Source organism: Pelophylax lessonae (genome assembly GCF_965119305.1).
Source record: "Pelophylax lessonae genome assembly, chromosome: 1".
NCBI classification, from domain to species: Eukaryota; Metazoa; Chordata; class Amphibia; order Anura; family Ranidae; genus Pelophylax; species Pelophylax lessonae.
The window spans coordinates 532535859-532563339 of NC_138768.1; the positions used below are offsets into that span (position 1 = coordinate 532535859).

General features: G+C 44.2%; 2 protein-coding genes across 2 annotated transcripts in view; both read left to right on the plus strand.

The window, feature by feature from the left end:
• Window positions 1-20970, plus strand: part of STAP1 (signal transducing adaptor family member 1) — a 168225-nt gene extending 147255 nt beyond the window's left edge. Inside the window, exons 10-11 of the mRNA XM_082262180.1 lie at window positions 17219-17270; window positions 20229-20970. Coding sequence (XP_082118306.1) covers window positions 17219-17235 — 17 coding nt within the window. The 3' untranslated portion in view covers window positions 17236-17270; window positions 20229-20970. The remainder of the gene's footprint in view (window positions 1-17218; window positions 17271-20228) is intronic.
• Window positions 3717-4793, plus strand: LOC309544517 (uncharacterized protein; the record flags this gene model as incomplete). Its single annotated transcript, XM_082243418.1, has 1 exon — window positions 3717-4793. The coding sequence occupies one exon, from the start codon at window positions 3717-3719 to the stop codon at window positions 4791-4793; it is 1077 nt and encodes a 358-aa protein (XP_082099544.1).
• Window positions 20971-27481: the final 6511 nt, after the last annotated feature.

Consider the following 27481-nt stretch of genomic DNA (forward strand, 5'->3'; position numbering starts at 1 on the left):
GGCATCCCTTGGTTTTCCACCCATAATCCCTCAATCAATTGGGAAGCACGCGTTATAAATTTTACATCCCCCCATTGTGAGGAATACTGTAGAGAGCCTTGTCCAATTAGTTCTCCACAGATTAAGGAAACACAGTTGGATTTGGTTACAGCTCAGTCATATCCTAAACTGCCTCCACAATACCATGAGTTTCAGGATGTCTGTGATAAGAAGAACGCCGACCAGTTACCTCCTCATCGCCCATATGATTGCCCCATTGAGCTACTCCCAGGTGCAGAAATACCTTTCGGCCGCCTATTCAATTTATCAGAACCTGAATTAAAGGTGCTCAGGGAGTGGCTTGATGAGAATTTAGAGAAGGGGTTTATTAGACACTCAACATCCCCTGCTGGAGCAGCCTTGTTCTTTGTTGAAAAGAAAGACTCTACCTTACGTCCATGCATTGATTACAGGCACATGAATAAAGTTACTATTAAAAACCGTTATCCTCTCCCGTTGATCTCTGAAATGTTGGAAAGACTTCGTTCTGCCAAGATTTTTACAAAGCTTGACTTGCGGGGGGCTTATAACCTTGTTCGTATCCGCCAAGGAGATGAATGGAAAACCGCCTTTAGAACCAGATACGGACACTTCGAGTCCTTGGTTATGCCTTTTGGTCTTTGTAATGCCCCTGCAACCTTTCAACACTTCATCAACGATGTTTTTCGAGATCTGTTGGACCAATTTCTAGTTGCTTATTTGGATGACATCCTCATTTTTTCCAATAACCTAGAGGAGCATCGCAAGCATGTTTGCACTGTCCTTGAAAGATTGAGGCGGAATCGACTTTATATCAAATTGGAAAAATGTGAGTTTGAACAAACCCAGATCCAGTTTCTGGGGTATATTATTTCACCAGATGGAGTAAGCATGGATCCTGAGAAGATTAGAGCAGTAGTAGATTGGCCTGTCCCTGGAAACGTTAAGGAAATTCAAAGATTCATCGGGTTTGCCAATTTCTACAGGAAATTCATAAGAAATTTCTCTAAGGTGATAGCTCCGATTACACAGCTGACAAAGAAAGGGGTGCCCTTTGTGTGGTCATCTAATGCTCAGGCTGCTTTTGATAAGTTAAAGACTCTGTTCACTTCTGCACCAGTATTGGTACATCCCAATCCTGAGCTACCTTTTGTAGTGGAAGTGGATGCTTCTGACTCTGCTGTAGGAGCTATCCTTTCTCAACGAAGCGGTGAAAAGATGCAGCTTAATCCTTGTGCTTACTTTTCTCGTTTAATGTCTTCAGCTGAGAGGAATTATGACATAGGGAATAAGGAGTTACTGGCAATTAAGGAAGCCTTTTCCGAATGGAGGCATTTGCTGGAAGGTACTAAGCATCCTGTGACCGTTCTCACTGATCACAGAAATTTAGAATTCATTTGTTCGGCCAAAAGATTGTCTTCTAGACAAGCACGTTGGTCGCTGTTCTTTTCTAGATTTAATTTTATTATCTCATATAGACCTGGGTCAAGAAATGGTAAGGCTGATGCCTTATCACGGATGTTATCGGGGCCTTCCCAGGAGAACCATGCTGAATGCACTATCCTGCCTCAAAAGAACTTCCTAGGTGTCACAAGTTCAAAGGCATTCTTGAGTCTCCTCAAAGAAGGTTACGAGAATGACTCACTCCTCAATAATCCTCCTATGGACATCAGTCTTGAGTTCAAGAATGGCTTTTGGATTAAAACGCATCGCCTCTATGTACCTGAGTCTGCTCGGGTTGAAGTCCTCCGGTTGAGTCATGACTCAAAACTTGCTGGACATTTTGGAGTTTCTAAAGCAGAGGAACTTTTATCACGCTCATTTTGGTGGCCTGGGTACAAGAAAGATGTTAAAAGGTATGTAGCCTCGTGCTTGACCTGTGCACGCAATAAGACACCCCGAGCTTCTCCTTTGGGGTTGCTCCAACCACTCCCTATCCCATCAAGACCATGGGGGTCAATTTCTATGGACTTTGTGGTTGATTTACCCCCCTCAAAAGGAATGACCACTATCTTGGTGGTCGTTGACCGCCTCACCAAGATGGCTCACTTTATACCAGTTAAGGGGGTACCCTCTTCGGAACAAACTGCAGAGTTGATGGTTCGAGAAGTCTTCAGACTACATGGAATTCCTGAAGACGTTGTGTCAGATCGAGGAGTACAGTTTACTTCAAAGTTTTGGAAAAGCTTTTGCTCAGCTTTAGGAGTAGCAATCAACCTGTCTTCTGCTTTTCATCCTCAGTCTAATGGTCAGACTGAGAGGACCAATCAAACTTTAGAACAGTACCTTCGATGTTTTGTTAGTTATCTTCAGGACGACTGGGTGGACTATCTTCCCACGGCAGAGTTTTCTTACAACAATTCTAGACATAGCTCAACCTCTCAAAGCCCGTTTTTCTTAAACAATGGTTATCATCCAGTTTTTATTCCTGATCTCCCTATCTCAACTCCAATTCCTGCTGTAGCCAACAGATTAACTATGTTGCAAGAGATTCAGGAGAAATTAATTGAGACTTTGAAGGAGGCTCAGGAATCTTACAAGAAGGCTGCTGATAGACATCGCCGATCACTTCCTACCTTTCAAGTGGGTGACAAGGTTTGGTTATCAACCAAAAATTTGAAGGTCCATGTTCCATCTGCAAAGTTGGGACAAAAGTTTGTGGGACCTTTCCAAATTTCTGCTCAGGTCAACCCAGTCACTTTCCGTTTAAAACTTCCCGACAGTATGAGAATTCACCCGGTTTTTCACATATCACTGCTCAAGCCATTTAAGGAAAATCCCTTTCCTGGAAGAATTCTTCCGCCTCCTCCACCTGTTGAAGTACAGGGTGAAGAAGAATTTGTAGTGGAGAGAATTCTTGATTCCAGGATCTTTAGGAATAAATTACAATATCTGGTTCAATGGGAAGGATATGGACCAGAAGAAAATTCCTGGGAGCCAGAAGAAAATGTTCATGCCCCTAGATTAACAAGGGAGTTCCACCAGAGGTTTCCTCTTAAACCTGGTCCTAAGACGTCCAGCGGACGTCCTGGGAGGAGGGGAGTACTGTCAGGACCCGGACTTGAACCTGGGACCTCCATGGTGTCTGGCAATGACTCTACTCGCTGAGCTACCTGGAATGCTGGACAGCTCCCTGGACAAATCCTTGAATGATCCTGCTGTGAATCTTTATTGCCTTGAACCTTGAACCCTTTGCTCCTCCCATGAACTTCCTGTTATAAGCCATGTCTTTGCACTTCCTGGTCGCCAGAATATTGTGCCTTCAACAGCCGATATCTCGCTTGTCTCTCCTGCTGCCGTCTGTATCCTTGCTACTATCCGTTATCGACACTTGGCTTGTTCCTCGACTACTCTTCTGTTTGATCCCAACCTGCAACTACTGGTTACCGACCTTTGGCTACTCCTTGACTACGCTTCAGCTTAATCCCTATCTGCTACTGGACTCTGACTTGCTCACCTCCTGGTGGGGCGATCTTGAGGACCGCGACCTGGTGCTAACACGCAGCAAAATCCATCTCCACCTTCAGGAGCGCTGGTGAAGACCGGTTAGTACTTAGACTCCGCACCTCAGGTGAGCCTGCGTCATCTGCCTGGGTGACCTGTCAGTGTTCCTATCCTGCTGGTTCCTGTGTGCCCTGCGACTGCTATAGCTACTGGTCTTCGAGCCTGACCCCGGATCGTGACACACGGTCATCCTAATGGTGCAACCAAACTACTGGATGGTCTCTATAGATCTTCATGATGCGTATCTGCATATACCAATACATCGCGACTTCCAGTCGTTCCTAAGGTTCAAGATAGGGGAACTTCACCTGCAGTTCCGGTGTTTGCCCTTCAGCATATTCATAGCCCCCAGAACCTTCACCAAAGTGTTGGTGGCAATCCTAGCACCTCTCCGGGAGGGGGGTCCGTGTCTTACATTATCTGGACGATATTCTCGTCCTATCGCAGAACAAAGAACTCCTGAAGATCCATGTACAATGGGTCTTGGACACACACTGAGGAGGTACGGATGGCTAATAAATTATACAAAGAGCCAGCTCACCCCGACCCAAAAGATGATATACCTAGGGGCACTGTTCGACACACGGAGGAAGGCAGTGTCACTACCACCAGAGAAAATTCCTATGATCAAAAGGAAGGTAAAGAAGGCCATGGCGAGCAAAGCCATGTTGGCTTCAGAATGTCTGAGTCTCATCGGAACTTTTTCCTCATGCATCCCAATGGTGAAATGGGCCCGCTGGCATCGCCGCGGTTTTCAACAGGGGTTTCTATCCCAGTGGAGGAGGAGGTCCCTTTCCCAGGAAGTATTGATCACAATATCGATGAAGTCCAGTTTGTGGTGGTGGACTAAGCCGCCCAACCTTCTAAACCACTGCCATCTTGGCCCCATCTCATGGATCATGCTTACATCCGATGCAAGTCAGTTGGGCTGGGGTGCACACTTCAGAGACCAGTTGATCCAAGGAAGATGGCAGTTCGACTCGGAGGATGTAGTATCAAACATTCTGGAGCTGAGGGCAGCCTGGGAAGCTTTATCGCACTTGGCACCTCATCTTGCGGGCAACTCCCTCTTATTACGCATGGACAACAGAGCGGCGGTGGCCTACATTCAGAACCAAGGGGGAACCCACAGCAGGTCATTGTCATGCGAAGTGGCCCCGATCTTAGCATGGGCCGAGGAGAACCTGGAAAACTTTTGGGCGGTCTATCTGCCAGCCCTCCAGAATCATCTGGCGGATCACCTGTCCAGGGAATTCATCAGCAACAACTAATGGTCCCTGGACAATTCTGTGTTTCGGTGGATCTGTCAACACTGGGGCAATCCTCAGTGGGACCCTTTTGCATCCCGACAGAATGCCAAAACACCTAATTTCTTAACAAGATGACCTGCCCAAAAGTCAGCGGAAGTAGATGCCTTGGCTCAGCCATGGTCCTTCCAAGTCGGGTATGCGTTCCCTCCTACCCCACTGATTCTCTGATTCCTTCAGCGCCTAACAGGGGAGGAAGTGACCATCCTGGCAGTGATTCCCTATTGGCCGAAGAGGCCTTGGTTCACGCTGTGACCCAGCTGTTTCTTTGCAACCCTTTAGTCCTTCCAAAGTTCCCCTGTCTCCTGTCTCAGGGGGACTACACCCACCCGCATCCAGAAATCCTGGATCTGAGGGCTTGGAAGTTGAACGGAAGAGGTTGGAGGAATTAGGATGCTCTTAATGATGTAATCCAAACATTGCTCCAGGCCAGGAAATCGTCCACTAACAGCTCCTACTACCACATTTGGCAGAAGTTTTCAGAATTTGCCAAATCCAACAAATTTAACCCATTGAAGCCAGGTATGCAGGACATTCTACTGTTTCTACAGAAAGGTCTGGATTTAGGTTTAGGGCTCAATACCCTTAAAGTGCAAGTTTCAGCCTTCTCAGCCCTGACAGACCACAGATGGGCCTTACATCCTCTGATAGAGCGGTTTCTGAAGGCAGTATTGAGGTTGAGACCACCTAGAAAAACATTGTACCCGAAGTGGGATTTGCCTTTGGTGCTGGATATTCTAGCAGCACCTCCATTTGCTCCTACTGAGGACTGTACTCTGGAAGATATTACTCTTAAAACGGTTTTCCTCGTAGCCGTCACTTCAGGCCGTAGGGTTTCGGAAATCCAAGCCTTGGGGGCTCAAGACCCGTACATTACGTTCTTCCCAGACAGGGTCGTCCTACGACCAATCCATCAATTCATACCTAAAGTGCCAACCGATTTCCACTGTAATCAGGAATGGGTTCTCCCAGCCTTTGAAGAAGATCCAGCTACATCAAAATTGCATGAACTGGATGTTGCAAGAACTCTACGTCGGTACATCGATTTAACACAGTCTTTCCGTAGGGACCAACGCCTATTTATCGTACCAAACGGAGATAGATAAGGTTTGGCAGCTTCACAAAGAACTATCGCAAGCTGGATTGTACGTCTGATTCAAAGGGCTTATCGGGCTAGAGGTCTTCCAGTGCCTAAAGCAATCAATGCTCACTCAACGCGGGGGATAGCCTCTTCTTGGGCAGCTCTAGCATAGGTCTCTTCAGAAACAATTTGTCGTGCAGCCAGTTGGTCCTCATTTAATACCTTCATGGTCCATTATAGCCTGGACCCAGCTGCTCTAACTTCCTGTGATTTTGGGAAGAAAGCGTTGCAATTGGCGGTCTTGTGAATCCTAATAAACTATATTTCTATGCAGTATCCCTCCCTATGAGCGAGTTATTTACCATATGTATGCTGCCATGGAGGCACCAGGAAAACGGTGCCTATCCATGGCAGCATATGCCCTCCCTTTACGTAATCTGCATTTTTGAGCCTAGTTACAAGAATGGTGTGAGGGGGGGCAGTTGCTGACTTTTGTAGAGTTAAAGAGGTCCTGTGGGTTGGTTGAGGGCGGAGCAACCAACCATATGTATGCTGCCATGGATAGGCACCAGGAAAGGAAAATTACGGAAAGGTGAGTATTCAATTTTCCGTTATTTTGCTAGTAGATGCCTAATTTTGTCGTCTTTGCCTACTTAATTTTCTTTTCATAGCATCATATTTATGTTTAAAAGTTCCAGACATTGCCAATTTTTTTTTTTTATACCAGATGATAAAATAAGGAACAAGTATTCCAGTTGTGAAAAAACATTAACTACAATAGGAGATAAGTTCCACAGGGGAAGCTGTAGTTGTCTTATCAATTATCTGTGAGCTCGTCTGAATAGAACATCCAACTCGTCCATATATCTATAAACAAGGATTGCTGGCCCTTGAGGGTCATCACCCTCCGTTCTGCACTCATGACTCCATTCACCTCTCGTTTCCACTCAGCCAGGGTGTGACAAGTGGTCTGTTTCCAGTGCCTCGGGAATCAAACATTTGGCAGCATTCAATAAAAATGGGGTGATACTGCGTTTATACCTCTTAAAAGAGGATTGGACATCATGAAAAAGGCATTGGAGCGGAGTACAGTCGGGGGGGGGGGGGGTGATAGTCAGTTTCTGAATCCAAGGGTAAATGGCATCCCAGAAGGGTCTAAGAGGGGGACAATCCCACCAAATGTGCAGAAACGTGACCTTTTGGCCACAGCCCCTCCAACATTTGGGGTCTGCTGTAGGGAACATCTGCGCCAGTCGTGAGGGTGTCCTTTACCAGCGGGAAAGAAATTTGTAGGAAGACTCCTGGACTCGAGTACTTATAGAGGAAACATGGGCCAGATGCATAATCTTGGTGGTCTGCTGAGGTGAGAACTCCACACCCAGCTCTCTCTCCCATTCTCTGATATAGTAAGGAACCGTACGAGAACACGAGCTGAGAACCAATTTATACATGTGTGAGAGCAAATGTCTGGATCCGGGGGGCTGAGTAAACCACCTCTCAATGGAGGAGAGCATGTCAATCGAACGCGGGGAGTTTAGTCACAAAGTCGGTCAGCTGTCGGTTGCGACTGGATGATAGTGGGAAGTCTCCGAAACGAGATCGCAGGGTGGCCAGCGGTAACAACCTTCCCGCCGGTGAAAACTTCCCACAAAAAGTCTTCCCATCCTCCCCCTATGTCTGGAAAAATCGGGAGTCTTCACCCGGGGCAAACCACAGGAAACCACCCAGGGAAGCCAGAGGAGAAACCCTGGAGGAACAATCTCCTCCTGCATTAAGTCTGTCCCATACCCGGAGGGTAGCTCTCGTCAAAGGAGAGGTCCACTCCGAGAGACACCTGCTGCCCGACGGTATCCACGGCGCCCCTGCCAGATTTCTACCTGCCATAGTTTTCTCCAGGAGGACCCAGGGTTTGATAGAGACATCATTAGCCCAATCCAAGATGCGCACAAGAGCCATAGCCTTGTAATATAAGGAAACATCAGGTAGGCTCACCCCACCCTCTTTTATGTCGCCGTAGTATGGCATGGGCCAGCCTAGGGTGTTTGCCATGTCAAACAAATTTCAGGAAGGACCGTTTGAGTCGCCTGAAGAAAAGCTGCGATAACTTTATGGGGATCGTGTTGAGGCGGTATATAAGTCTGGGTAGGATATCCAATCTTAAGCACATTATTGCGCCCAAACCAAGTCAGGGGGTAAGCGGCCAACATATCGAGGTCATTGTCGATAGGGTTCACTAGGGTCCCATAGTTTTTATCGTCGGGTCCGGCGATATGTGGGTACCCAAATAAGGAAAGGACGTCTCCCTCCATTTGAAACCAAAGGAGTGCCGGAGGGCCTCCGCCATCCCTGAAGAAATATGAACGGGAAGTAGCTCTGACTTGTCATAATTCATTTTAAAATTGGAGAAATCTCCAAAGCTACGTAGTTCTCGCAAGAGCACTGGGAGGGAGAGCTGGGGCTGACCAATGTAAAACAGGAGGTCGTCCGCATAGGCTGACAATTTGCGTTACACCGAGCCCACCATAACACACTTAATATCAATCAGAGTACGCACAACCCGCAAGAATGGTTTCAGGACCAGGGCAAAGAGCAACGGGGACAGGGGGCACCCCTGTCTTCTGCCATTGTAAATGCAAAAAGTATTTGAAAGTAAGCCTTTCACCCTGACCCTGGCCCCCGGGCCACTATACAGCGCCAGGATCCATCCCAACATCCGCGTATGTAGGCCTATTGTGCGGAGGACCTCCAACAGGTATGTCCAGTCAACCCTGTCAAAGGCCTTTTCCGCGTTCAGTGGCAAAACCAGACTCGGAGCTCAATCCGGGCCATGTTGCCTCCAATGCAGGACGTGAAGAACGTGTATGGTGTTGCCGCGAGCCTCCCTGCAGGGCATAAAGCCAGCTTGGTTGGGATGGATCAGGGCGGCCACGTGGCCCTGGAGGCGCAGCGCCAGCACCTTAGCCAGAATTTTAGTGTCTGTGTTAAGAAGGGAAATTGGCCTATAATTGGCACAATAAAGGGGGTCCTTGCCTGGTTTGGGCAGTACAGTGATATGGGCCATGAGGGCCTCCTGTGGTAGTGGGGCGTCCAGAGTTACCACGATGAAGTACACACACATATGTTCCCCAAGGACTGAGAACAGCTTCTTATAATAAAGATTTGTGAATCTGTCAGGCCCCAGGACCTCCCCCTGGGGAAGGGCGGCCACAATCCTGCCTAATTCCTGCACGGTGATCGGCGATTCCATGTCCGTCAGAACCCCCGTGGGGAGCTGTGGGGGACCGGAGTCTAGCAGGTAAGACCTTATCCTTTCAACCCGGTCCCCCTCTGCAATGGGAAGATGATAAAGGGATTCATAAAATGATTGAAATTCTTTGGCTATCTGGGGTGAACTGGTCACCCGGCCTGCTGGAGTAACAAGGGAATGGACATGACAAGCTTCTAATTGCTTCTTCAACATACTAGCCAATAACCTGCCGCATTTATTACCGTGTTCATAGAAATGGTGGGCCGAAAAACATAACTTATCCTGGGCCCTCCATTCCAAACATTGCCAGGGCATCTGCTGGGGCCTGAGCCCTCTTGTGCTTCAGCTCCATAGTATGGATCTTCTCTAGTAGGTCAGAAATCTCTTGTTGCCTCTGGCGTTTCACCTGGGAACCCTGGGAGATCAACACCCCCCTGATCACCGCCTTGTGGTCATCCAACAATGCTGAAGGGATCACCCCTGGCGTGGAATTAAGCTCGAAATACGTGCGGACTGCGTCAGTGACTACCTCCAAAATGGAGGGATCGTCCAGCAGGTTTTCATTGAGCCTCCAATTCCGGCTTTTACGGGGCGCTCCTGGTGGAGTAAAGATAAGGGAGACTGGGGAGGGATCAGAGAGGGTGATCAACCCGATGGCAACAGAACAAACAGAGTCCAGGTGAAAATGATCAACAAAGAGGAAATCCAGTCTGGAGTACATATTGTGGGTTTTGGAGTAACAGCTGTAATCCTTTACCCCGGGATTGGAGACCCGCCAACAATAAACCAAATGTAGTTCTCTAAGTAATTTTTTACATGTTTTCGGGCCCGGAAGGACAGAGGGGAGTTGTCCGAGGAGTCCAAACCGGAATCCAAGACTACGTTGAAGTCGCCCCTAAGCAAAACCATGCCCTCCCTAAAGTTAGCTAGCTGCCTCAGGGTGGTGGACAAGAAAGTAGCCGTTCTAGCATTGGGTGCATATAGGTTAGCAAGTGTATACATTTGACCATGAATCGTCCCTTTAAGAAACCTAAACCTCCCATCCGGATCCATCTGGGAGGACACTAGCACAAACGGACAATTTTTATGGATTGCAATAGACACTCCCCTAGCCTTGGCTATCGGTGACACATTATGGAACCATTGAGTAAACCTATGAGTAGGTAAACGAGGGAAGGATGTGGCAGTGAAATGAGTTTCCTGCAGTAATAAAATATCAGGACGTAAGTGGCGCAATTCCTGCCACAACCTACCCCTTTTATTGGGGGAACATAGTCCCCTTACATTGTAAGAAAACAAATGCAAAGTGTCAGTCATATGATATCATTACCAAAGGTAGAGTAAGCTGGCAAGTAGTGTGGACCCATGATCCCCCAGCAGAAAAAGCCAACCCAGTGGAATACATTGCTCCGTCCTCCTCCAACTAGCCGAGAGACCCCAGAACCCAAGGAGAAAAGAGGAAAAAAAGGGAAAAAAACACAGTGAAGAAAAGGCAAAAAATGCCTCTACTAAGGGGAGACATGCAAGGGCCATGTCTCCAAACAGCCACAAAAGGGGTGGCTCAAAAAGGATCCAAAAACTAGGATCAGTCTGTAGTGGGGCAGTGACTGAGCGTAATAAAGCGTGAGTAATGCATCCCCGTGGCGATAGGAGGAAGGCCTGGGCCCCGCAGGAGGGCAGACCTCCCTCCCAATCGCAGGGAACCGGAGTTCCCACCAATAATCAGGTAATCTCAGCAAAAGAAATGGACAATGGGAGTGTAGAGGACCAGGAAACATCAACAGGTGAGGCCCGCCGAAGGAGAAACCATTCAAGTGGCCACAGGCCCCTGGTCAGGGTTGCCCCTAGGTCCCTTCTTCTTCTTCTTTCCAGACCTGGAGGAAACACTGCACCACCTTTTCAGGCCACTGAGGTAGAGGAATAGAGCTTTGGAGTCTCCAGTCAGGAAAGTCCACAACATGGATATCCAGTGTCTCACAAAAATGCTGTAAATCATCCTTATTCCCCAGGATGGCCGACTTGCCATTCCTAGAGGCTGTGAGACGGAAAGGAAAGCTCCATCTGTAGGTGGCCTGGCGGGAGTGGAGGGCCTCCAGCAGAGGGCATAGTGAACGTCTTTGCATGAGGGTCCTGCGAGAGAGATCCGGGAACAGGGAGAGTTGAGCCCCATCAAAGTCAATAGTAGACGTATGCCTGGCAGCTTTCATAACCGCCTCCTGAATCGCATACTTGTGCAATTTACAGACCACATCTCTCGGCCTGTCCCATTTCTGGGGCAATGGGAGTAGAGCACAGTGGACTCTTGTCAATTTCAATATTCTCAGGGGCCCTGTCTCCCAAGAGCTGTCCGAAAATGCCTTGGACCGTTGGTAGTAGGTCAGGGGCCCGAGTAGCCTCGGGGAGACCCCATATGTGTATATTTTGCCTGTCCCTGTTCTCATAGTCATCAAGCTGATCCATCAAGGAATTTAAAACAGTGTCATGTCTCAGGGAATTCTCCTTCAGGGCTGCTGTAGAATGTAATAAATCATCCTGGCCTGTCTCCAGTGTGTCCACCCTGTGCCCCAATGCCTCAGTGTCCGTCCGCAGCCCCTCCAAGGCATGTGTCATTGAGTGCTCCACTGTGGGGATAAGGTGAATAATTTCAGTCTTAGTGGGGAGGGCCCTGATTTGGTGTGCTTGGCTGTGCAGGGTGGGGGATCCCAGTTCACATTACAGCTCGTTAGGGGGTGCGCTTCACTTGGATACTAAAACAGTGAGGACTCTCTGTCATAATCTCTACTCTTTTCCTGTCCATGTGGGAGTGTTGAGCATTTCCATCCTTTTTGTGTGTTCCAGCACATTTTCTTTCATTATAGATAATATATAGGAAATAATGGTGATAAATAAACTATTACCCTCATAATGGTTACAGCAGATGTGCAGACCCAGAAACTCAAAACAGAGAGATATAAGAAATTGTAAGGTTGTTTTACCTCTGCAGCATCTACCAAAATCTGAAATACCAGTTTAGGCTTTAATTATACTGGTGTGTGGCACCCCTATGCATATTTTCATGTAGTTGTATTTTTTATTTGGCTAAATTGATTAAATGCGCCTATATTTTTGGTAGAATATAAAAAAAATTTGGGGCCCCACTTTTAGGTTTGCTCAGGGCCACACTTTGTCTAAAACCGGCCCTGCCTATGCATCTTGCAAATGCACATGCTAACCATGTGGGTTTGGTGCAAACAGAGCTAGGGTGTAGTGAGTTTAAGCAATACACATAACATACCCATGGCCCATAATAATCAATATTCACATGGCTTTTTGACCTAACTGATTATGTTTTTGTAGGGGGATAAGTGCACTTTGTACAAATTTATTTTTTTGGACATGCATTTACATCTGCTTGCAGCCAAGTATTCTACTTTGAACAACACAGTGCCAATGACAATATTATATTACACACTGACTGACCTGCTGGTGCGCTGCACACAAAACAGGTCAGGGTGGTGGGTGGGTGGTTGGCTGGCTAGCTCCCAAATGATGACTGTCTGCTCTCTGCATTCTGAAGCATCCACCGACCAATCTCACAGGCTGTCCCCAGCTGCAGGGATGTGTGTCCCTGCCCCTCAGCTGAATTCCCCAGGTGGAGAGGTGGCCAGAGTGCCTGTCGCTGCCATCATCCTCATGGCTCCATGATCGCACTCTGATCCCGGCCAGCACCTGAATCCTCTGACTCCTCTCCGATAGTCGCATCCACCGTCAGCAAGGATTCATTATTTCACTGCCTCCTTGGGGCATAGCCACATAGATGTCCTCTATTCTGTATTTACAAGCTGTGGGCGTCTCCAGTGACAGACTGACACTCTCATGGGGCCCCTTCTGACCCCGGACCCTTGGGCAGTGCCCCAGCGCCCGAATGGTCAGTCCACCCCTGCTGTTGGGGGATTATTTTTCCCTATGCGCGTTGTTTTGCAGATAGAAATTTTTAACTGCTAGAGGCTGTGGGAGTGAGGCTGATTTTATACGTTGTTTCTGGTCCTGCCCTATAGTCAATGCATTTTGGTCCGAGCTGGGCTCGTTCTAATCCACCGCTTTGGGCTTACCTAATATTCTACACCCCAAAAGTTGCTTGTTAGTTATTTTTAGTTAACTAAATGTTCCTACATATGTTAATCGCTTGTAGAAGGAACCGCACACTCAGCCAAGGCTCGGCAGTTCCTAAATGTTTTGCAGGACAATTTCATGGGTCAGATGGTGAATGCACCGACAAGAAGCAATGCGGTACTTGACCTACTGATTACCAACAATACAGACCTGATCACGGATATAGAAATACGGGACAACTTAGGGAACAGTGACCATAGGTCAATTGGTTTCAGTATTAATTACAGTAATAGGAAACACAAGGGTAATATAAGGACGCTGAATTTCACAAGAGCCAATTTCCCTAAACTGCGCTCGCTGCTAGAAAATATCAAATGGGATAGAACCCTGGGAACAAAGAACACGGAGGAAAAATGGGAGTGCTTCAAGAGCATACTTAACAAGGGAGTGGGCCAGTGCATTCCACAGGGAAATAAATTTAAAAGAGCAAAACTAAACCCTGGGTGGCTAAACTCCAACATTAAAATGTATATTAGAGCTAAAGAAAAGGCCTTCAAAAAATACAAGACTGAGGGGTCATTTGCAGCATTTAAGCACTACAAAGAGTGTAATAAGAAATGTAAAGATGAAATCAGGGCGGCTAAAATAGAACACGAGAGACATATAGCGGAGGAGAGCAAAAAGAACCCCAAGAAGTTCTTTAAGTATATAAACAGTAAGAAAGCCAGGCCAGAGCACATTGGCCCCATAAAAGATGATAAAGGAAAAATGGCCACTGAGGACAGAGAAAAGGCGGAAGTGTTAAATAATTTCTTTTCTTCAGTCTTCACAAAGGAATCGGGGGGCTACACGAAACCCGCTTGTAAGGCCGAACTAAATAATACACCTCAGGAAGTGCCGCCATGGCTAACAGAGGATAGACTTAGAGCTAAACTAGAGAAACTTAACATAAATAAATCCCCGGGACCGGATGGCTTGCACCCGAGGGTTCTTAATGAGCTCAGCCAGGTGATTGCCAGACCATTATTCTTGATCTTTAAGGATAGTTTACAGACGGGTATGGTGCCAGCTGATTGGAAAAAAGCCAACGTGGTACCAATATTTAAAAAGGGGCCGAGATATATCCCGGGTAACTATAGGCCGGTCAGCCTAACATCAGTAGTCTGCAAAATTTTGGAGGGGATGATAAGGGACCACATACAAGACTTTAGTAATGAAAATGGTATTATAAGTAGAAATCAGCATGGATTCATGAAAAATCGTTCGTGCCAAACCAATCTGTTAACCTTCTACGATGAAGTGAGCTGCCACCTAGATAAAGGTAAGCCTGTGGATGTGGTGTATCTGGACTTCGCAAAGGCCTTTGACACCGTTCCTCACAAACGCTTACTGTACAAACTAAGGAAGGTAGGTATGGATCATAAGGTGAGTACCTGGATAGAGACCTGGCTCCAGGGGAGAGTCCAGAGGGTGGTGATTAATGGGGAGTACTCGGATTGGGCGGGTGTGGAAAGTGGGGTCCCCCAGGGTTCTGTCCTGGGACCAATCCTGTTTAATTTATTCATAAATGATCTAGAGGAGGGGATATCTAGTACAATCTCAGTATTTGCAGATGATACTAAATTAGGCATGCCAATATCTTCTATGCAGGATGTGGAAATCTTGCAAGCAGACCTGAACAAAATAACGGGGTGGGCAACCACATGGCAGATGAGGTTTAATGTAGAAAAATGTAAAGTAATGCACTTGGGTGCCAGAAACCAGAAAGCAAGCTATTCACTAGGGGGTGAACCTCTGGGTGAGTCTAGGATGGAAAAGGACTTGGGGGTACTGGTAGACAACAGGCTTGGCAGTGGCATGCAATGCCAAGCCGCCGCAAGCAAAGCCAACAGAATACTGGGATGTATAAAAAGGGGGATTCACTCCAGAAATAAAGAGATTATTCTCCCGCTCTACAAGACTCTGGTCCGGCCACATCTGGAGTATGCTGTCCAGTTCTGGGCACCGGTCCGCAGGAAGGATGTGCTGGAACTGGAGAAAGTCCAGAGGAGGGCAACAAAAATAATTAGGGGAATGGAGGACATCGGCTATGAGGAAAGACTACAAGCACTGAACCTATTCTCTCTGGAGAAGAGACGATTGAGGGGGGATATGATATCAATGTACAAATACTGTACTGGCGACCCTAGCATAAGGAACAAACTATTCAGAGAAAGGGAATACAATAAGACACGTGGCCACTCACTAAAACTTGAGGAAAGGCGGTTTAACCTTAAAGTGCGTAAGGGGTTCTTCACTGTAAGAGCGGTAAGGATGTGGAATTCTCTTCCACAAGCAGTCGTATCAGCGGGGAGCATAGATAGTTTCAAAAAACTATTAGATGTACACCTTAAAGACCACAACATACAGGGGTACACAATGTACGGTTAAAAGCAAACACACACGCATCATGGGTTGAACTGGATGGACTTGTGTCTTTTTTCAACCTCACTAACTATGTAACTATGTAATGTATATTGCCAAAAAGACTATACTTTTATCTTGGAAAGGAACAACCTGTCCCACTCTGACTACTTGGATTCCGCTGATAAATGACAGTTTGCCTTTATATAAAATTACTTTTGAACTTAGGAAGAAACCCTATCTCTTTGACAAATTGTGGCATAAATGGGTGTCTAGTCCTCTTACCCTTCGTTAAATTCTGGAACTTTTTTCTTTATCTCAATTCGGGACATGTGCGTTTGGGCCATTTTTGATGCGTTTTTGATGTGTTTTGCCATGTTTTAGATGTGTTCCATACAGAAAAAAGTTCTACTTTTGTTGACTGCATGGGAACACACTACACTGGTGTGAACTAGGATAATTTGAATACATGGAAAACACTTCCTTTGCCTTTAATAAATCAACCTCAGTGACTGAAATTTTATTTTGCCTGGGAAGTCAGAGATAACTCAGAACTCCTTATCAGTATACTTGTTCCGGGACAGTTATATAGAACCTTTTGAAGCCAAAAGGGGAAGTTAGCAGTGCAGCAAATGTATCAGCATAGCTTCCCTTTAGCAAAAAACTCACATGCCAACATCTTTATTTTTATTTTGTTAAACAATTACTAAAATTGCTGCTCCTCGCCAAACTGATATTTAACTGTATTTTTTTCTTTGGTCCATGTCCCCCAGGCTGGTGTTCAGCCCCCTGTGCTTTTTTTTTTTTTTTTTTTAACAATCTGATGACTTTTAGTCTAGAAATTTGGGCATTACGTTTTTTTTTTTATAACATTTGGCTCCCATTGACTTCAGTGGTGTTCAGATTCAGTACCCGAACTTTACTCATGATCTCTGAACCGCAAACAACCAAACCCAGGTATGTTCAGCTTTATTATTTTTTTTTCTAAAATAACAAACATATCATACTTACCTGCTTTGTGCAATGGTTTTGCACACAGCAGCCCTGAGCCTCTTCCTTTCAGGTCCTTTGCCGGTGCTCCTGGCTCCTCCCCCTCAAGCAGTGCCCTCAGAGAAAGCTGCTTGCCCTGGGGGCACCGTTGTGTGCTTGCTCCTGAGCCGCTGCTCTATGTGTCCATTAGACACATAGAACCGTGTCTCCCCTCCCCACCCCCCTCCTCATTGGCTCACTAGCTGTGATTGACAGCAGTGGGAGACAATGGGCTCCTGCTGCTGTCTCAGCCAATGAGGAGGGAGACTTCCCATCCAGTCAAGGCTATCCTGAACAATGCTGGATCAGAGGGGGCTCAGGTAAGGAATGGGGGGGGGGGTTGTTGCCCAAAGAAGGTTTTTTTTACCTTCAGCTTTTAGAACCACTTTCAAAACTTCACAAATGTACTATGCTGGTGTTCATTCTTTGTTTATATGCAGTTTTGACTGCTTATGTTGACTGATGTATGGAAGGTTTTATAAAATATATCTCTTTGTGTTCTACAGTAACTAATTAAACCATTTTTTTTTCCATCAGTATTTCCAGGAAACTAGGATCCACGTGATACTCATATAGTTGGGAAATTGTGGTAAGTTACGCTCATGTAAAACAATAACCTTTTATATTGCAACATTTCAGACAATTATTGCCCTGTTTTACTCACAAAAAAATAAAAAAAAACATGCTACTCATATGTACTCATATGTGCAGTATTAAAGCCTGGTACACACTATAGATTTTTTCTATTCAACCCGCTGGGGTCCGTCGGAGCGATTAGCTCACTATGCGAAGTAAGTACAGCGATCTCCCCTGTTAAGCTGTTGTGTTCTGACAGGGGGGAAGCGGGACACGGGACACCTCCCAAACGTTTTTCACCTTAATCCATTCCTCACATTAAAAGTCTTGTAAACCCTCACATAAACCCAGTGAAGAGAACAACCTCAGATAATACACATAGATGGTAAAAAATATCCTCCTACATCGATTTTCCTTCTTTATCTGCAGTCTTCTCCTCTCTACACCCCTTCAAAAGGGCAGAAAAGTGTTAAAAATCTTGTCAGCAGCACAGAGGTGAGGGTGGAGAGACTGCAGTTACACTGTGTGAAAGCTGATTGGAGGAATGGAACACACCCCCTTCACACAGCAGAAGAACTGTGTTCTGAATAGACAAGCTCTGTTCTGAGCTCTCCACCCCCCCCCCCTCCCAGACACAACTTTATCTCATGTGTAGGGAAAACTTCTCAGAAGTGACTCATGCTGATAACACAGGAATTAAGCACCAGAGAGAAATGAGACAAGTCAACAGTACAGATATGTGTTTTGCTCAGACTCCATGACTGAGATTCACAACCACTGTAAGGTAAAAAAAATGTTTTCTATTCCTCTGTCCTCCCCCCTTCCCTGTGTAAAGAGAGGGGAGAATAGATCCAGCATTGTGCATGGCTGCATCTCTTCTCCCCTCTCTTCCTCTTCACGCAGGACTCCAGCAGCAGTAGGTGCCTTTGGCTCCTGCTGCTGTCATTCAAATGCAGTGAGGAGGATGTGGGGGGAAGGGCCAAGTCCCGATGTGTGTGTCTATGGATCGCAGCTGAGGAGCAAGCAGACACTGTGTTTCCCCATAGCAAATGACAGCTAAGAAGAGAAGGAGCCAAGATCGCCATCGGGGGGACCCAGGAAGAGTAGGATAGGGGCCGCTCTGTACAATACCACTGCACATAGCAGGTGAGTATAAAAAATAAATAAAATAAAATAAATTACTTTAGTATCACTTTAAAACCAGAGGCAGGCAGCATTTACAAAAAAACATCCCATATATTTCCTACTGTTATGATTTACCAGCTTGTTTGAAAGAGAAAACTGCTCCAGTTACGGGCTATAAAGAGTTATTAAAGGTGACACAGAGATTTCAGGACAGAAGTAAAGTTATTTTGTAAAGTAAAACAATAGGTGAAGGAGTGGTGTGCACACAGACTCTGGGGAGTTTGGAGTTTGTCTTGGCATTCATAGCAGTGTTTATTCATCAGAGCTGCATCATGAAACAAAATGGATTTACAATTTGAAACAGCTACTTTTACTAATGCTAGATTAATGAAAGTGGAACTTTAGTCAGAAAATAAAGTACTGCTAGATGATTTTAGGCTGGCCCCTTTTGCAGATATAGCTATGTAAAACATTAAAAATAAGTTGTTTGGGAACTACAATTCCCATCATGCCTAGTCATGTCTGTGAATGTCAAAGTTTTACAATGCCTCATGGGACGTGTAGTTCCACAACAGCTGGAGGGCCGTAGTTTGAGCATCCCTGGTCTATACTGTTTAAAATCCAGTAATATACAGGAGGCATTTTTATGCACTGCTGAGTTTGTAGAGGCCGATCTGCTGACAGCCTTAAACCCTCCTATCCTTTACAGCCAAGCAAAATGATTCTATTAAAACTGCAACAGCCATGGTGCTGCACATGCGATCAATTATGACACCAGCCATTTGATGGTTTGACAGTTTGGTTGAGGACACAAGCAAATGTGACATTTGGCAATCCCGGCACTCCAGGAATGCAAATGTTTTTTGAAACCGTTAAATCAATGGGTTTGGTTCCGCTTTATGCAAAGGTGTGCACACGGGGTGTGTCAGGTGTGCACACGGGGTGTGTCAGGTCTGCCCAGGCACAATCTAACCCCACCCCCTCCCCCGTGCTCTGTTTGTGCTTTCACTGCTGACTACTGCAAGATGTAACTTGGGTTGGGATCTGCACAAACGGCTGTGCTGCGAGTAGAAGGTGATTTTTGCAGGGAGGAGGGACTGTAGCTACAGAGTAATCCAGCCGCATTTTCCAATGCAGCTTCTATAGTTCTGGGTGCAGGTGCCGCCGGCCAGGGCCGCTGATAGGGGGGGGGACCACCAGCCCTCTTGTAGGGGGCCCGAGATCACAGTGGGGGCCCACACAGAGAGGGGGATTAGTGATGGACAACAAATACAGAAATCTTCCTCCAGCACCTGAATCTGATCTGTACCTCTCCCTGCTATCAGCTTTTATCTGCTGAGAAAGAGACAGTCGTCCCTCACTAATCCCCCTCCTTTGTGTGGGCCCCCCCTCCCAGCACTTATCTCTGCTCAGAAGTTTATTTGTAAATTGTAACTTTGTTTCTCTCTCTCTGTCTCTCTGATCATGGAGCTCCAACTGCCCAGCCTGTATATTTTTCTCATCTCATCTTTTTTATTTAACATAGTTTTTTTTTTAGTATTAGTAGGAATCATGCATATTATTTTATATTTGTGTCTGCTAATAGTGATTTTGTTGTAATTTTAGCTAAATATATATTTAATATTTTCTTGGGGGGGCCCTGCCAGGTAGTCTGTACGGGGCCCCGTGATTTCTAACAGCAGCCCTGCTGCCGGCGGAGTGATATACAGCTGCCGCTTGCCTGCCCTCCGGCATCTTTCTTCCGCTTTGGAAGAAGCAAAGATTTATTATCCCCTATACTATATCAGTCAGTTCTTGACTTGTCCAACCTCAACAGAAATGATAACAGTGTATGTTTGTTTTACAGATCATGTATTACTATGGACAAAGCCTTTGGGCAACTGATACAGAAAGGAATAAGTTCCCTTTTGTGTAGTTACATACTCTTCAAGAATTCGTTTTTTGATTAATGGAACAAAAACAGAAAAATCAAATGGGGGGAAAAAAGCCTAAAAAACAAAAAGCTATGAAAGCTGATAACATAAATGAGCCTCGGCCACTTATGTACAAATGGATCTTCACACTTCCAGAAGGACCTAAAAGCTCATCAACAGCTGCTCCAGTTTAACATACATCTTTAGAGTAATATAGACTTCAGTACGCATTAGAATACGATGCTGTAATTATCTTTTCTATCTTTTTAAAATGCTATTAAATGTAGTTTACTTTTAAAATGTTTTATCTACCAGTTGACATGATACTGTATAAGAGATTGTATTAGAGATTCTCAAAATAATTTCCTCATTTCAAAACCATGATATATTTTGTTTACACTTTTGTGCTACATCTGCATTGACTTATGTGAACAAAGGTATTTTCAAGAAAAATGGCACTTTAGTACCTATAATAGCACCATCAACACTTTTCTATCCATTGGTTTCCAGGATGGAACTGTATTGCACCATAATAGGCCAAGTAGTACTGGGTGCTACGTGAACTTCAGTTGCAAATGTAAGCTTTTGATTCCAGCTTGTGTGGTATGAAAGAATTAAACAATAAAGTGTACAAAAAAGTTGCAACCACCCCAACCTATAACTGGCCTTTGCACAAAGGTGCACATAAAAGGACAATGCACATCAATAACAGACAAAAATCTTCTGTCTGCTTGTGATAAACATTAAAGTTGGCCCTTTACTGAAACGATAACATAATCCAATCATAGTCTTGTTGGGACAGATAAATAAAGGGTGACAAGAGGGATAAAATACATACCCTTTCAAGATGAAATTTTGCTCCACCTGTGTTTGGAACAGGAAGACTAACTAATTTGAACTCTAATTGTTCCTTTCAACAGAGATTACATAACCAAGTGTCTAGGCCTTCAAACATGTGACCAGCATTGAAAGGAACCTGTAGCAGTGTTTTGTGCAGGATATGTATTTTAGCCATTGTTTTACTCTTTATGTATCAATGTCAATATGATTTTCATTGCAACAAAGTAACTATATTTTCTGTGGTATGTACAGTTTGATAGTTACAGTTTCAAATAAATATATGGATATTATAAAAGACTACAGTGAAAACGTTATTGTCCACTGTTCCCTGAAAATGAAAGGGTTATTAACCTTACCTAGTAGACATTGTACCCAGGGGCTGGTATGCAATCTGCTGAATTTTGTCCACTACTATCATTTCTGGATTTATGAGTTTGAAGGGAACAGCGGTATCTGCCATGCCGTTAGGGGTATTTATAGAGAAAAAAATAAAAATATAGCATACGTTGAGAATATTAATAACCGTGTCAAAGTCACCTTATATTAATCCTTTATTATGAAGGAACATGATAAACAAAGCTTAGCACTGAATAGTGGACACAATAAGGTGGCAGATGGTAGTTCCATGTTCGGTCTCAATGCTTCGTTAATTGATAGTCTGTGTAAACAAAAAGTGCAGCGCTACTAAGTGATCTCATTGAAACACAATAAAGTAACATATCTAGACATGTGCTATAACAAATGTTATTAATGAAATATTGATCGGTGGAAAGTGCAACGTGTCAAACAGTCACCAAATGCAGATGAAAGGCGGGCATAATCATTGTGTATACACCTTAAGTAGAGTGACTACCAGTACATCTCAAATGAAGACCGTGAAGCTCACAATGTGCTCCCCTCCACCGTGCCAATGCACTCACCTTTAAACGAATGTAAAAACGCCTTGCATCCAATCCGACAAGAGCTGATGCAGCAACAACTGAGATCGCTCCCACAGTCAGGAAATAGTATCCATAACACGAGTTCGACTAAGAGCTGATAAGGTAGCTGGTAAACCCGCTCATATTGTAGCCAAATCATGGGTGAGTCTCTTTCCTCTGTGAGGCTGAGCAAGAGTTGATTTTGTTCACTGATTTTCTCACCTAAGTTTTCATTGGCAAGCAAACGTCCAAATTGTAGCTCTCTCAGAATGCTGCCTGAGTCCCAGGCCATGTTTGGCTGGGACATGGTCCCACCGTGGTAGTTCCATGTTCGGTCTCAATGCTTCAAAATGAGCAAACATATACACATATAAAAGTTTATAGAGTCTGCAGAACTTCCTATACAGATACTGACTTTCTGAAAGCCAGTTTTTACAAGATCATAAAATGTGCAAGTTCACCTTTAGTAAACTTTTTACGAAAATTCCCCTGTGTAATTCCAGATTCCATAAACAGTATATACTGTAACAGTGGCCCTCATTTTAAAATGCTGTTCCTGCTTTCTTTTACATGTGTAGCATGGGGGGATCTCTCCACAAAAACTGCTGGCCCCTCAAACCCCCTCTGTCCTTCCATTTTCAGGACAGGTTAGCTAATACAAGCGTGTGCCCCCTAGTGGCCCATCTGGCTCATTCTTTCTGTGAGCTCGCCCCCTGTAGCTAGAGAAGGAAAGATTGCAATGTGCACATGTAAACAGTTTGAGTGGACAGATAAGTCAGCTAGGAGGCCCAAACTTGTAGCATCCAGCAAATGGCAGGACAGGGGGGATAGAGGGGCCAGAAGTTTCTGTGGAAAGGCCCCCATGGTTGCATATATAAAGGAAAGCAGGAGCAGCATTTTTAAATGAGAATATGTACTATTTATGAGATCTGAAATTGAATTAGGGGGATGTGAATTTACACTTTAAGCATGCCTCTAATGTGATATTGTTAGTCCCCAAGCTGTCACAGGAGAAGGAAGTGTTCGCATTCCACATTTCACTGAAGATTGGTTATTTCAGAAGGCTTGCTTGCTTTAAAGAGGAGGGTAGCGAACATCAAGGTGCCATCGGGAGATGAGCTTAGTTAGGGACAGATCTTCAGGCTAATCTAAATCCCCTATCTCTTTGGGAAAAACAAGTGTGTCAGTACACTGGTACATCTCTCAGCACATACATCTCTCAGCACAAAATGCACCTTAGAAATTACAAACAAAATCCTTGGTTCGTTTTTTTACTAAAAAAAAAGTATTAGTTATGTATTGCCCTCTGTTTTGCCAGGATACATCCTGTGTTTTTTGAACTTTACTTTTACTTTAAGACCCTAGGCGATGCCAGAAAAACTTTAAGGTGTTACTACATTATGTATCTGCTCCCTATGTAAAAGTCATGGCTTGTTGGTGTAGCCTGTGAGGAAACACTGTCTAAGGTACTAAAAAATGTTTTCCTCTGTTTCTAGATGAACATTTATCCTTGGTTCACACTGGTGCAGCTTTGAAATATCGCTACTTCTGTGCGATTTCAAAGCTGCAGATCAGTGTGATGTGCACCGTTGATTTTATTGCGGCTTGCGAAGTTGCAATGAAAATCTGAAAAAAATAGTGCAGGAACCTTTTTCATAATCACTGCGACATGAACGGTTCCATTGCTGGTAATGTGGTGTGACTTGTCATGCGATTTTGGAACTGTCAAATCACATGACAAATCGATCCGGTGTAAACGAGGGCTTAGGGGTACAAAAGGAATAGTAACAAAAATCATTATATTTGGGAATGCATGTTTTACGAGACACAATGAAAACAGTATTTGTGAAACAGTTATATATGCATGTAGTAAAACTTTGCTGCTGTTCTTATAAAGATGTGCATCACTATTCACAAAAACATTTTTTATGAACAAACTTCATTATGTATATTATATTCATCTCCTCTTCTTTATAACATGGCTCCATTGCTTTAAAGCAAACCATAGTTTTTACTTCAGTACCAATAAAGATGAGTGTTAACGGAAGGTTTGTGTTTGCAAATTTTGAATTGGAAAACCAGTGGCCTGTACATTATCCCAATAAAAATAAGTCTGTTTGTCCAAAGGACCTGTTTTGCCCATAGCAAACAGTTTAATTTTCAGACATGCACTGTACAACAGTGAAAATGATTGGTTGCAATGCTCAATACAGATACTTTTTAGATAGGAGTTATACATAAAATTCAGTCTTTGTGAATGGTTAATAAACTTCTTTTTTTAATTGGACCTCATATGTGAAAGCCTCAAACACCCCTCTAAATTTACCTTTTGAAAACTTCACCCCAGAAGTAAAATATATATTTTTTTACATCTATTGAGGGGAACCAAAAGTCTTGTACTGTTGGGTAATACTACACTACCGACAGTAAAATTGTACACTGGCAAACAAGAATTGTAGGTCAGTTCAGAATAACCCCTTCTATTCCAGAGCAAGCCTCATTTTTTGGCTAGTGTAGGAGGATGGATGTCTTTTCTTAGTTCTGCTTTTTTTACTATTTTTTTTTTCTTCTGCAAGATTCCTGCTACATAATTGCTGAACTGGTCTCTATATGCAGCTATCCAGATTGGCTTTTTTCTAAACCTGATTTTAGAGTGCTGTACCCAGACCCTGATGAATTGCAATTGCGGGGCTGGTCTGGTATGTGACCTTCATGCCTTGGACTCTACTCTGTGACATTTTCCAGTTCTTCATATCAGTGTCAGTGCTTGACCCTGTCTCTAAAGACTTTGTGACCTCCCTTGCTGCTAGAAATGCTGACTTTCTAGTTTTCGGTCAGTCTCATCAAGGAAAGGGTTAACGCTGAGAGGTTGAACACTGTTGTTATCCTCTGGGTTGAGTGTCACACATGTGCTCTCTTCTTTCTTTCCAAAAGAAACCTCTTCCTGCTGCTGCTCCTGCTTTCAAGAGACACGTAGACCTCTGGTTCTCAGTAAATTTATACTATAAGTCTACTCCGACCTGGTCACGTTTGGTTGCCTGACCCTTCACCTGCTACCCAAGCAGCTAGGTTCATAAGAATATGAGGCCTTGCCTTGCTTCCTGAGCTGCATTGCCCTTTGCCTTGCATTGTGCATGTCTACTACCTGTACCTGTACATCAAAGATGAGTTCTTGCTGGGGGAAAAAAATATTTTAAGCAACAAACAGCATGGATTCGTGAAAGACAGAAGTTAGCAGACAAATCTGATTTCTCTTTATAAGGAGGTAAATAAAATCTTGGACAGAGGTGAAGGTGTTGACGTAGTATACTTGGATTTTGCAAAAGCATTTGACACAGTTCCTCACACACGGCTAATGTGTAAGGTAAAGTCTACAGGCTTGGAAAAATCAGTTTGTAAACTGATAGTAAACTGGCTAAAAGACCAAATCCATCTGCTAAATGCAGCTAAAATGTGTATTCCTCTTAAATGGAAAAAGGTAGAAGCACCTAGTGTGGGTATGTGGATCAAGAAAGTTGAAGAGGTAAATACACTGGAGAATTTAGTACTATCTGTGCGTCAGCAATTTGATAAATATAATATGAAATGGCAACAGTGGAATATTTTTGTAAACTCAGAAGAATGTCAATCTCTAACTTTGGATATAGGATCCTAAATTGATGGAAACTCTTAATTGAGGAAACCGGGGCCTGTCCTGATATTTAACTCTTTTTTCTATCTCTTTTTGTATCCGTTTTTCTTTTAGATTATTATGTTTTATTGGTTATGGTTGTTATAGAAAAAGTAAATGGATGAGTAGAGATGTAAAATACGTTCTATAAGAATAAGAAGCATTTTTTTCCATTTGTTTCTTTATTGTGGAATTACTGTTTATGCCAGCTTCATGATTGCAATGAATTCAATGGTTGTAATTTGTCCTTTTTGATAAAAATAAAATTTGAAAAAAAAAAAAAAGACCAAATTCTGAAAGTAGTGGTTAAAGATTCATACTTGGAATGGTCTAAGGGTAATGGTATACCCAAAGGATCAATGTTAGGACCCTTACTTTTAATATCTTTATAAATGATATAGAGTCTGGGATTCAAAGTATCATTTCAGTCTTTACAGATGACACCAAGCTATGTAGTGGAACGAACTTGGGGGCTAAGAATAAGCATCATATATATTAGGGGGAGTACAACTGGAGGAATCAAAGGTGGAGAAAGATAGAAAGATCTGGGTGTTCTGGTAGATCATAGGGTTAATAATAGCATGCAATGCCAAGCTGCAGTGTCCAAAGAGAGCAACATTTTTTTCTTGAATTAAGAGGAGGTATGGACAGCAAAGAGAGAAATTATTTTGCCCCTGTACAAATCATTGGTAAGACTAGAACATGCAGATCAGTTTTAGGCACCAGTTCACAAAAAAGGATATCAGGAACTGGAGAAAGTGCAGAGAAGGGCAACTAAACTGATAAGAGGCACAGAGGAGCTCAGCTACTGTATAAGGAAAGATTAAAGGAACTGAATTGAATGATCTAGAGGAGGGGATATCTAGTACAATCTCAGTATTTGCAGATGATACTAAACTAGGCATGCCAATATCTTCTATGCAGGATGTGGAAACCTTGCAAGCAGACCTGAACAAAATAACGGGGTGGGCAACTACATGGCAGATGAGGTTTAATGTTGATAAATGTAAAGTAATGCACTTGGGGGCCAGAAACCAGAAAGCAAGCTACTCACTAGGGGGGGGGACCTCTGGGTGAGTCTAGGATGGAAAAGGACTTGGGGGTAATGGTAGACAACAAGCTTGGCAGTGGCATGCAATGCCAAGCCGCCGCAAGCAAAGCCAACAGAATACTGGGATGTATAAAAAAGGGGATTCACTCCAGAAATAAAGAGATTATTCTCCCACTCTACAAGACTCTGGTCCGGCCACATCTGGAGTATGCTGTCCAGTTCTGGGCACCGGTCCTCAGGAAGGATGTGCTGGAATTGGAGAAAGTCCAGAGAAGGGCAACAAAAATAATTAGGGGAATGGAGGACATCAGCTATGAGGAAAGACTACAAGCACTGAACCTTTTCTCTCTGGAGAAAAGACGATTGAGGGGGGATATGATATCAATGTACAAATACTGTACTGGTGACCCGAGCATAAGGAACAAACTATTCAGAGAAAGGAGATACAATAAGACACGTGGCCACTCACTAAAACTTGAGGAAAGGCGGTTTAACCTTAAAGTGCGTAAGGGGTTCTTCACTGTAAGAACGGTAAGGATGTGGAATTCTCTTCCACAAGCAGTCGTATCAGCAGGGAGCATTGATAGTTTCAAAAAACTATTAGATGGACACCTTAAAGACCACAACATACAGGGGTATACAATGTACGGTTAAAAGCAAACACACACACACGCATCATAGGTTGAACTGGATGGACTGATGTCT